Below are 11,285 nucleotides of genomic sequence, written 5' to 3' on the forward strand. Positions count from 1 at the left end.
AATCAAAAGGGGTGTTCACCATGCATGTGTGTAATCCTGATTTAAAAATAGATTAGCCATATTTGAACGGTGGAAAGGGAGGGGGGGGGTTATCGCAACAAGTTATTACATATTGTCTATTACGGTACAAAGTAGGTAATGATTGGTGTTGGATTATCATCATTACCAAAGAATCATCAGTTTGGATTAAAACAAATATATTTTCATATAACTGAAATATTTGCATTACTGTAGGAACTTAATCGCCAAAGCGGGGTGTGACCCAATTTTCGATCAATTGGGCACGTGATTTCATTCATCTCGAAAAGGGTACATAACTTGCGTGCCTGTACAGTAAGGTGGTATGGGGCACTTCTATGTTGTGGCGTACAATTTATCGAAATAAAAAATAAAATCAAGTATAATTTTATAAATATTTTCTTTCCAAAATTGTTATCAAACAGCGTAGCGCAGTGGGGTGGAGAGTTCGCTACAGACCTGTAAGTCATGAGTTCAAATCCCGGAAGGGATTATAAAATTTTTACCCTTCAAACAATTCTTAAAACGTATTTTTTGGGGGGTTTTATAATGTCAAATTTGCAAATTCGAAACCGGTGAAAGTACTTAGTTTTTTTATAATCATAATGTACGTTTAAGGTATATGTGGCGTTTATTTTAGTAATTAACAATAATAAGATCTGATTATTTGCTTCATTTCTTTACTTTACAAATTACGCTTTATAAGTCAATCGCATAACAAAGACACAAGAAATAAAAAAAATAATTTTTAAAGGCACGGTAAAAAACACAAAAGATTTGAGTAACCCGTCGTAAATGGGTCACGTGACATCACGTGACATCCATCTCGGTCTATCATCAACAATGGCGACGACGAGAAAGATAGGTAAACCGTTAAGTTTGACAGTTTAAAAAAGAGACAGACTGACAAAGATAGGAACAAATTTTTAAACAAACTGTTCTTACATCGTGTTTTCATATCTAGGTTTTCCAGCACTCATGTGCAGTGGCGTCATAAATGGCGGATGACATTAATATTCATTAGACGAGTTGCAAAGATTAGAGACATACAAGTAATAGCTTTCCAAAAAGCTTGCCTGACTAAACAAAATTATTCAATGGAAGCATGCATGTATCAATTAGGCTAACTTATCAGAAATGAATTTTAATTTTCGCTGCAGATCATAAATTTATAAATGGAACGTGCAAATTTCAGACGAAATGTTAGTCTTTTCTTCGATCTAGAACATGTACATATATATCACTTGAAATTCATTTATTTTATTAATTCAATTTTTTAGGAATGCACACATATCATATAGGTGCATGTAAGCTTGAAAGCTGGAGATTAAATAGTCGTTTTTTTTTCAAATTGTATTTGTTATATTAATTGCAAAATCAACTGAAAGGTATTTTTTAAAACTTCCAACATTATGAAATATGAGAGGGTATACAAACACGTATTGTTTTTGAATGTGTGTGGGCAGCTTCATCAAAATCATCTTGACAAGCAATTAAAAAAAGGGTGAATTCTCAAATTCACGAAAAAACCCTAACTGTAACTTTAATTCAATTAGAACTCCTTATTTGCAGTTTCATTATTGCATGCTCCTACAAAAGTGGAGGGGGGGGGCAAATCCATGATATTTCCATTTATCCTTTAAAGTTAAGAAAAGTGCCAGCTGTCAAAAAGAGGGGAGGGGGAAACAGCCTCCCTCACCACAACCCCCGATGCTACGTGCCTGTGATGTAAACACACTGTGTGCTCTGGGGTATTTGCATGATCCCAACGGACTCGTTAACTTATCGGCGCGCAAAAACTATGAATGGGACATTTAGGCGCGAAATCCTGCTTGACCGTTCACGCAACGAATGAACTCATCCATTGGCAGAGATCCAATGTGGGGGGGGGGGGGGGGGTTAGATGCATTTTTTGACATTTGTTTTGTAACAGCTATATACATGTATATTATACTTTGGATCGGATGTTTTGGTAGAAATCTATCGAATTAATATTAATGAAATCGCCCAGCTGAACGAAAATCGGGTCACACCCCGTTTTGGCGATTTAGTTCCTCCAGTAAACATTCCAGCTGTATAAATATATATTTGTTTTTATCCAAACTGATGACTCTCTTGTAATAATGATAATCCAACACCAATTATTACTTACATTGTACCGTATAAGACAATATGTTACAACTTGTTGCGATGACCCCTCCCCCTTTTTCACCGTTCAAATATGGTGGAATGCTGATCTATTTTTAAATCAGGATTACACACGTGCTCTGCATGGTGACCGTCATTTTTACTTGAAAACTCTTGCTCGCTGTTGTTATTACATGCCATAAAACATTTTCATCAATTATGAACGTAAATGCTGACTTCTTAAACATGCATCGGTTAATCTTTTTTGTGAAATACCATGATATTGCTTGTCCCATTGTCTGCACTGTTTCGTAGATTGCAACTTTTAAACCTTAGATATGCCTGACGTCATGACGTCAGGCAATAACTAAAGACAGAACATATTTTATGGGCCTAGAGTTTGTGTAACGTCTAATTATGAGAAGCATGGTGTATATTTTTATTCAAACTCATGTCAAAAATTCTATTCCAAATACGCCACATATACCTTTAATCCACATTAATATCGACAGATGTCCAAAACCACCTTAAACAATTACTGGGTAAGTGTGTGTGGTGATTTGATAGCTTTTGAGCATTTACCCTTTTAATTGCTTGTTAAGATGTTTTGGATGTAGCTGCCCCCACACACTCTCAAAAGCAATGCTTTAATATCCTTTTCTAATTCCTATGGTTCGAAATAAAATAATGCATTTCAGATGATTTGCATCTTAATATAACAAATACAATTTTAAAATATGACTGTTTTATCTTCCGCTTTCAAGCTTACATGCAATTATTTGATAAATGTACATTCCTAAAATAATTTGAATTAATGATATAATTTATTTTCAAGTGATATACATGTACATGCACTAGAAAAGACTGATCTTTCTGCTTAAATTTTCACGTTCCATTTATGAATTTTTTATCAGCAGCGAAAATTAAAATTTATTTCTAATAAGATACCCAGTAGTCTAATTGATACATGCATGCCTCCACTGAATAAATTTTTTTAGTCAGGCAAGTTTTTTGGAAAACTATTACTTGTTGAAGAAAAAAGTGTTACAACTATCAACAAGAGGCCTCCATGGATGTGCTACATTGTTTACCCTTACAATAGTTTTGTATATTGCTTTCTTCTAAAACAATTGTTATACTATCAGAAATTCTCATACATTCCAAGATTTGCCTATGCATCAAAGCAATACATGAAATACATGAAAAACTACTTTTGTGACCTCATATACTGAGATTTGTTTTATTTAATGTAAGGTACCCCAACTATTAAAGTTTGATGATATCGTATTCAAAGTAATGAATACTATCAGTACTTCTAAACCACCAAATGTAGATCAAAGGGACTGGGATGTACATGTAAGACCGTGAAGATGCTTGCATAATTATATCACAAATTGTAATATAGTATTTTCAAGAGTAAAAAATTTTGAAACATTTTCCCTTCGGCCTATTTATTTTGTGTTAAACTCTGAACACCTCCTGTGCCCCCAGTATTGGTCCAGGGGTCACGGTTTGATTAATTTATCATATGAGGATGATTGGACTGTTAAAAAGGGATTGTTGCATGCATTGTAGTTCTTGGAGTTAGTATTTCTATGTTAAACTTAAAACCCTAGTATTAGTCTTGGGATCCCGTTTTAACAACGAAAATTTTCATTTTACATAGCAGTTTTACTTTTAATTTTGGCATGTCCGATGCCGTGGTTCTTAATAATAAGATTATAAAAGACACACATTTTTGTTTTTTACAATTTCGTGAATATCTCCCATTTCAAAAGGATTTTACCCTTTTTTAAACAATTTAGAGTCTTCTTACCATTAGGATGCTTTGAACCAGGTTTGTTTAAATTTGGCTTAGTTCATGGTTTTAGAGAAAAAGGCAATACTATAAAGATTTTACAGACGAACAGACAGACGGATGAACGATCAGTACAACTGATGTTTAATTGAGTTTAACAGATAATAGAGTTTAATCATTTTTATTTGAGTTTCTTTAAAAGAGGGCTGTCACTGACGCCTGCAAAACTGGAAGTTGTTCCTCCGATTACTAGCATTGGAAAGGCTCGAGAAGTCGCGGTAACCTTACTTGGCCGCTTTGTGAAAGAAATAATATACCTCCTACAGTATACGTAGCTATTTTCGACATTGTAAAAATTATACATTTGATATTTAACAGTAAAAAAAAGATGTGATCTGCCAGTCGAAAAGTGTACTTTTTAATCAGATTATTTTCACCAGTTTAAAATTCTTTTTTAAAAATTCTAAACCGCGGTGATTAAAAAAAATGTTGATTAAAAAGTCACTATAAAATGTAATGCACATTTATAGAATATATTCACATTCAAAATAGTGTCAGTTTAAGATTTTTTATTTCAAAAAATTAAAAGTGAAGCACTGTCAATGCTCAATGTGCCTTCATATCACTTATCTCCCCATTCAAATACCAGAAAGCAGGTTGGTTAGATTCTTTGATAAGAGAGATAACTCTATCTTGGATACAAAGTTAGTATGAGTAAACGAGAGTGTCAAGATGAATGGTAAAGTCAGTCAGATTTGCCACGCAATGATTAATGGTTTTTGTACCAATTCAATTTATTTCTTTTGGGGAAAATTGTTACTATAAAGCGAAATCATCATACATTTCGTGTGTTAAGAGATATGTTTCCAGTATATGTGCAACAACCTGGCAAATTTAATGCATTCACATGTTGAAGGGAAGTATCTCATACACATTTTTGAATTTCTTTGCAGACCAGCTAAATCGTCTTCTATGGGTATTTGAGTCTGAAATCATTATGATTATTACGTGCAGTCAGTGAATTTTATTTTGGTCGCTGTGCATGTAAATTTCGACCAATAGATAAAGGTCGTGAATATTTCAGTCTACAGAGATTTGAATTACATCAAGTTTCCATAAGAAAACTTGATACTCGGTAGATGTCAATTATATGTTATAAAGGAACAAACTAAGCTTTACATAATACCTAGCAAAATTGATATTTCATATTATATAACAATAAAAAAATAATTATATTTGCAAACGCTATTTTTAGTATGATACTTCGATGTACGAATGATACTTTTACATATATTTTTCTTTATCCGATAAGGAAGTGAGATAAAAATACTCTAAGATTAAATTTAATTCTTTTGTATTTACATTTCGTTTGGGTTTTCCATTGTAGAATTTGAAGTGTTATACAGTATATTCACATCATGTTGGTGGTTTTGTGAAATGTATGGTCCGCGCAGTGCTTTTAATGAATTTTCTTTAACAAGCCCAATAGTTAGTTAATCAATCCAGAGGCACAGAAAATATATTAAGAGTCTGATTAAATCAGCTGTACAACATTAATATTTTACCTCCCTTCTTTGCGATACGTCCAAGACAAAATAAAGGAACATTAGAATAATTTTATGATAAAAGTAAACAAGAATTTATATAAAGCAGGACCAGGTGAATGTTATTCCAACAGTTGTCTCTGACATTATGTAGAATTGTGATTTGTCTTAGAAAGCATTGTTCACGGGCATTGCTGCACTATTAAACCTTATATGACATAGAGAATTGATAAATGAATAAATTTATCATGAAAACTTTTACAATACTAGAGTCACAGTGACTATCTATTATACTCATACCTATGAGCTGTTGCTTTTTATATGAATTTAAGCTTAAAAAACCAACACAAAGGCATTAATGTTCCCTCTGGTACCTTAAAAGGCAATATTCTTATCCCTCTGAGCTAAGTAGGGAATGGTTTCTAAAATAGCAAAAATGTGATAAAATCTTATTTCATTTTCGATATTGATTTGTAACAGTAATCAATGTCCCATTCATGAAGAGCATGAAAGATGTTCTTTATTGTTAATTATAACGTGTGACGTATGTTATGATCAAGAAGTTTCTAGAAGCAAACACTTTACGCCATAATGCCAAATTCGTATGCCATTTTTCCTACCTGGACGGAAAAGTTCTTGGCCTTCAAGTATTGAACAAGATACTATATTAAAAAAGAAATGTAATTGCCAATCTACAAATAACCACGAAAAAAAATATAATCGCTCTTCATTTTTCTTTTTTCTTTTTCACAAACCAACTGTGATAAATGTGTTTTATATCTCAAAATTGGCAATTAGATATAAAAAAAAAAAAAACCCAACTCTAAAAATAATATGTGAAACAATCATTTTATATTACTATGGTCATTCAAAATGTTCACTTATATTGAAACGAAAATACATGCTGGAAAATGAACCACTCTTGATCTCAAGGTCTATATTAACAAATTTTCTCTGCGGAACTTCCCGACAGATTTTTTGGCTTTGAATAAATCCATGTTTCATTGCACGAATATAAAAACACGGAAGTTCCTCTTTTTCAGTTTTAATATTGTATATAATATCCTTGACAAAGCAATTGAAAAGTTATGACAAAATTTCATTGAGACAATCACTCAATGAAATAAAAAAAAAATGATTATGCATTTGTTTGTGATGTTTTTCACCATTTCTCAGTGTTCTTATTCAGCTTTTTCGATGATCGCTCCTGGAACAATAAATGGATGTAAATTCGGAAAGTAAGTTTTAATAAAAATCATTCTTAAGTAAAACTTTGGGGATCCAGGACACGAGGTGCATGGTTTACCCTCAATTTAAATTTAGTGTATTGATTACATTATATTCTATAAATAACTGAGCCGAAACTGCCCCGATGAACATTGGCTGACTAGGATGTTTCAACACAAAGTTTGGCATAGATTTTTTTAACGTTTACTATAAGAACATGTTTAGTGTTCACCAGAATCACCGTGGTTTTTTTTTTTTAAAAACGCAATAAAATCAGCCACTTTTGAGTAACAATATTTTTACAAAGAAATACAGTTTTTAAAAGGATAACGAATGGGTTAAGATTGTTAGTGACTCCCGGTATAAAACCAATGAATATTTCCCCCAAAAAATCTAAAATCGGCTACAGTTATATAAATTTTAATATTCCTTTAAATAATTTTCTGGGGAAAAGAGTTTTGAGGTTTTTTAAAAGGGTTTTTGATTTGATCATTTGTCCAGAAAAATTCCTAAAACATGATAGCTTGATTTAATATGCTGTTAATTGATCTAAAATGAACTGAAAATTTCTCAAAATCTGAAATAAGAAAAGTTTCAATTTATTATATTTGTAATAATTTTTAATGATATATTCTCATAACGGAAGAAGACTAGTAGTATCTTATCAAAATTTGAATTATATAATGTTTAATAAGAGTTTTAAATTAATTTTCAGTTTAATTAAAATTATATCATGTAGAACTCTTTCATTTTGTATTCTATAAGACAATTTCAAACTTGCAAAGAACATATAAAAAGGGAAGCATTAAGACGGAATATATCGTTAAGTTGACTTTGACCAATTTTTTTCCTTATGAATCGTCAATCAAATTAAATAATTACATGTAAAAAAAAAAAAATAAAATAAAAAATTCATAGAATCTCTTGACTGCATCATCAAAACAGACTAAGCAAAAAAAATCCCATATTTTTAAGAATTTCAATCTAGTTCATTAGCTACGCATCTTTTTTTCGTCGTATAATGAACTCGAACAAATAATTAACTGGTTGTTTCACTTAATTGTTATCTCATTTTAAGTGGAACCAGGTACTGCTGCAGTGGATTTTATGAAGTGAATAATGAATGTCATGGTAGGTAATATTTTGGAAAATGGAATGCAGAATATCAGTAAAAATTATGTACTAAAATGGTGATAACCTCTTTTCTTTTAATGTTCAATTTACGACGTAACCCGTGTAAAAACTAGGCAATGCCTACAAAACAAGTCGTGTATTGAAACTTGCCTGTTTTATCATTTGTCTGAAATTCATGTCTTTTTTAATCATTTTTCTGTATTCATTTAATCACTAAAAAAGGTAATACATGCTGTTCTTTATCGTTAAATCGGGTAAAACTTCTGCATGCTTCACAAATAAATAAATACGTGCGCGTGTGTATTTACAACTGTTGCATATGATAATTGATCATTTGTGGTTTGTACATCTCATTACATTTTATTTCATAGTGCATACAAGTGATTAAAGCACGTAAAATTATCGTAATGCTTCAAAGGAAATTTTATATAGTGTAAACAGTAGTAATCAATAAAGATTGGAAATTGCACACATTTAAAAATTTAATCATTAAGAAAAGTGATTCTTAACAAAGACATCCCTTCAACATCACTGCTTTGTTGTACTGATATTTCAATGAGGTATTTCATTTAAGAATGCAACGGATCCTATGGACTTAATTGCACCGACCCCTGTCCAGAAGGGTGGTATGGACTAGTTTGTACGAATAAGTGCACGTGTTCGGCCAACGACAAGTGTGATCCAAAGGAAGGCTGTATAAACGGTAAAATTTTCCGTAGAACAACACATTACAATGTATATATGTTTGTACAATAAATGAATTAGTTTTGATTTTAAAAACATTTTTAAAATATAATTGCTTATATATAGTTTAGCACATGCATATAATTTTGTTTGGGTTTTTTTAGCAGCCTATTTAGCACACCCAATAGCATTATCCATTAATCCCGAGTTAACAAAAGACACAAAGTCAAGTATTCTACTGAACAAAAGCAGTGGAAGTTCACGAGAGCTGTCTTTCGACCTTTCAACAAGTAATCCCCTTGACACCAATGCCAGTATTATACAAGGCCCATATTCGCCAGGAAATGCCACTGATACAAGTTTATGGGGAAATATCAAAGAAATGGTCGAAACAGCAGGGATTCGGGACTGGATCATAACGTCGCTTACCGGTGTATTGCTCATCATCTTCGTTGTGATTGGAGTTAAAAAGTGCAGGAAAAAGAAGTATGTTAACCAAATAGTTAATTTTTTGAAACAGTATTTGACATGGAAACATCATTTTTACGAAGAAAAGTATATGTTTTCTTATTTAAATGTTTATTTTTTTTCTATCAGAGTAATGGAGAAATATGGAGACCAGCATGAAGATCAGCATGATTATTGTAAGTCTACACAACGATATTCCGGCGACTATTCCTGCATCAATGAAAATGAATACACGGAGATATCAACGGTAAAGGCGGCGTCGACTGGCTGCAAGAATTGAAGCATCAAAGAGTACTAAAACCAAATACAATGTAGTTTCATTCGTGTTGTGTTTTGCTACAAGAATGGTAGTGTTCTATTGTACATAGCAAAAGCATCATGGCATCCACATATTCCTAAACGAATGCCGTTTTTGAAGTTTAAAAATAATTTCGCTTCATATTAACCAAAATGTTAAACATATGGTACAAAGTTGGTTCCCATCAAATAAAGAACAGCGGTTCAAAAACAAGAATCAGTTATATTTATATAAATTTGTATATAACATGGTTAATATTGATTAAAACATGTAATGTATTTTTTTTTTACTTTTTATCTATAACGATACACAGTGTCAGTGTGGATGATTTGACTATAAGGAAATGTTACCCTAATGACTACATCACATGTACATATTCAAGTTACTGATTTAGAAGCACTCGACAGGCATCACCTAAGTTGCAGATTCGCATTATTTAGAGTCTTTGGGAAATCGACATAATCTTGACTGAAGGTGCAACAATTCATTCATGCATTCATGATTTGTATCATATTTCAAAAGAACAAGTAATTGTTAAATTTTTTTGTATGTGTGTTTATGACAGACATGTTACTATACCAATGAATCTGTTTGTGAATATTCTCTTCAAAGCTGTGTGATTTCTTCCATATGTTTGTTTTTGTAATATGAATTTGATTTTTCAATCATTTTGCTTTGCATTTCTTTAAATTTGAATTTTAGTACTGAACATATCCAATACTTCAATGGGACGATTTATTAAAATGGTAAATCTGAAGGTTAAGTGTTATAATGTTAATACTTTGGCCTTTAATCGAGCATTATAAGTTGTTTGAAATCCAAAAGAATACACCATTTGTCAATAAAATATTCAGTCAAATATAAAATTAATTGTTTGATTGAAAGATTTATTTTGTTTATGGTTAAGTAAATACTTCTATACATTATACATCGTATGAATAAGATTAAACTCGACTATTTGTTCTGAATGTTTCGGGTTTTTCGTATACTAGTATATTGAATTGATTCATAGTATGACCCCTCACTGGTGTTCTGTCTACTGCCTGGGTTACACAATTACACAAGACAGAGTCGTTGTCAAACTTTCACATGGGTAATTTCCCCGTCGCTATATTTAGATATTAAGATTATCATAACAGATTATCATAACATATTGTTTTATCATTTCATTTACATATTTCATATATTGGATATAATCAATATTGTCATCGCTCGATGTATCGGTACAATTATATAATATCCAGAGTGTCAACTGTTTTTGAGCAATGTTGCAATATTCCCATAATTATTCTCATACAATGAATCAGTTTCCATTGAAGTTCTAATAAGTTATTCAACCATTTTTGAGGAAACGCTATATATTTGTTCCTCCTTGAATCATACTCCAATTTATTCAATGCGTTAAACCTACTGCATGTGGTGCCAACCTATCGTGATGGTTTGAGGGATTTATATTGATTTCCTCTTTGTTTCTATTCTGCTGTTTCATTCACTTTTTGATTTGGTAATCTTGATATAAGCTGTTGATTAAAACTTAACAAAAAGTCGATTTTATTTGTAATATCGTTTAAGAGTACGATATGAAATTGTTCATATGGGTACATCTGTGCTATAAAACGTTAGAATGTCTCATTTCAGAGTCCTAATGATACCAAAACCTCAAGGAAAGTTATAATGTAACATTTCATTTCTGTTAGGTATTAATTATGTTCACATTTACATGTTAAAAATATATTTTGTTTTCAATTTTATACTACAGTAAATAAGTTACCGTGTACAATTTTTTAACACAAATAGATTGAAAAACATAATTCAGCGTGTGTTTCAAGATGGTTAAATTCTTTCAACATCTAATTATGCACATAACGGCTACCAGCGTTTTTTAAAGGCATATATACTACACATGTAGCATTCGAAGGTACTCAAACGTTTGATTTTTACGAGATCTTCTTTGCCTCTCAATAATTATTCCTAAAGAAACCACAGT

At 31.6% G+C, this 11,285-nt stretch overlaps 1 protein-coding gene across 1 annotated transcript; it reads left to right on the plus strand.

The window, feature by feature from the left end:
* The first annotated feature begins 6,559 nt into the window (after positions 1-6,559).
* LOC128188850 (uncharacterized) lies at positions 6,560-11,007 on the plus strand. The gene is made up of 5 exons (XM_052860139.1): positions 6,560-6,725; positions 7,793-7,845; positions 8,423-8,551; positions 8,697-9,018; positions 9,130-11,007. Exons 1-5 carry the CDS (start codon positions 6,622-6,624, stop codon positions 9,278-9,280), a joined length of 759 nt encoding a protein of 252 aa, XP_052716099.1. The 5' UTR covers positions 6,560-6,621; the 3' UTR covers positions 9,281-11,007.
* Positions 11,008-11,285: the final 278 nt, after the last annotated feature.

The sequence above is a fragment of the Crassostrea angulata genome, chromosome 6 (genome assembly GCF_025612915.1).
Source record: "Crassostrea angulata isolate pt1a10 chromosome 6, ASM2561291v2, whole genome shotgun sequence".
NCBI lineage: Eukaryota > Metazoa > Mollusca > Bivalvia > Ostreida > Ostreidae > Magallana > Magallana angulata.

What these genes read in the sequence shown, in the direction of transcription:
- LOC128188850 (XM_052860139.1), top strand. Translation starts at nt 6,622, where the DNA reads ATGATTATGCATTTGTTTGTGATGTTTTTCACCATTTCTCAGTGTTCT. An exon ending in AATGGATGTAAATTCGGAAA is followed by an intron (nt 6,726 to 7,792) that starts GTAAGTTTTAAT and finishes TCTCATTTTAAG; the next exon opens with TGGAACCAGGTACTGCTGCA. An exon ending in AAAAAGTGCAGGAAAAAGAA is followed by an intron (nt 9,019 to 9,129) that starts GTATGTTAACCA and finishes TTTTTCTATCAG; the next exon opens with AGTAATGGAGAAATATGGAG.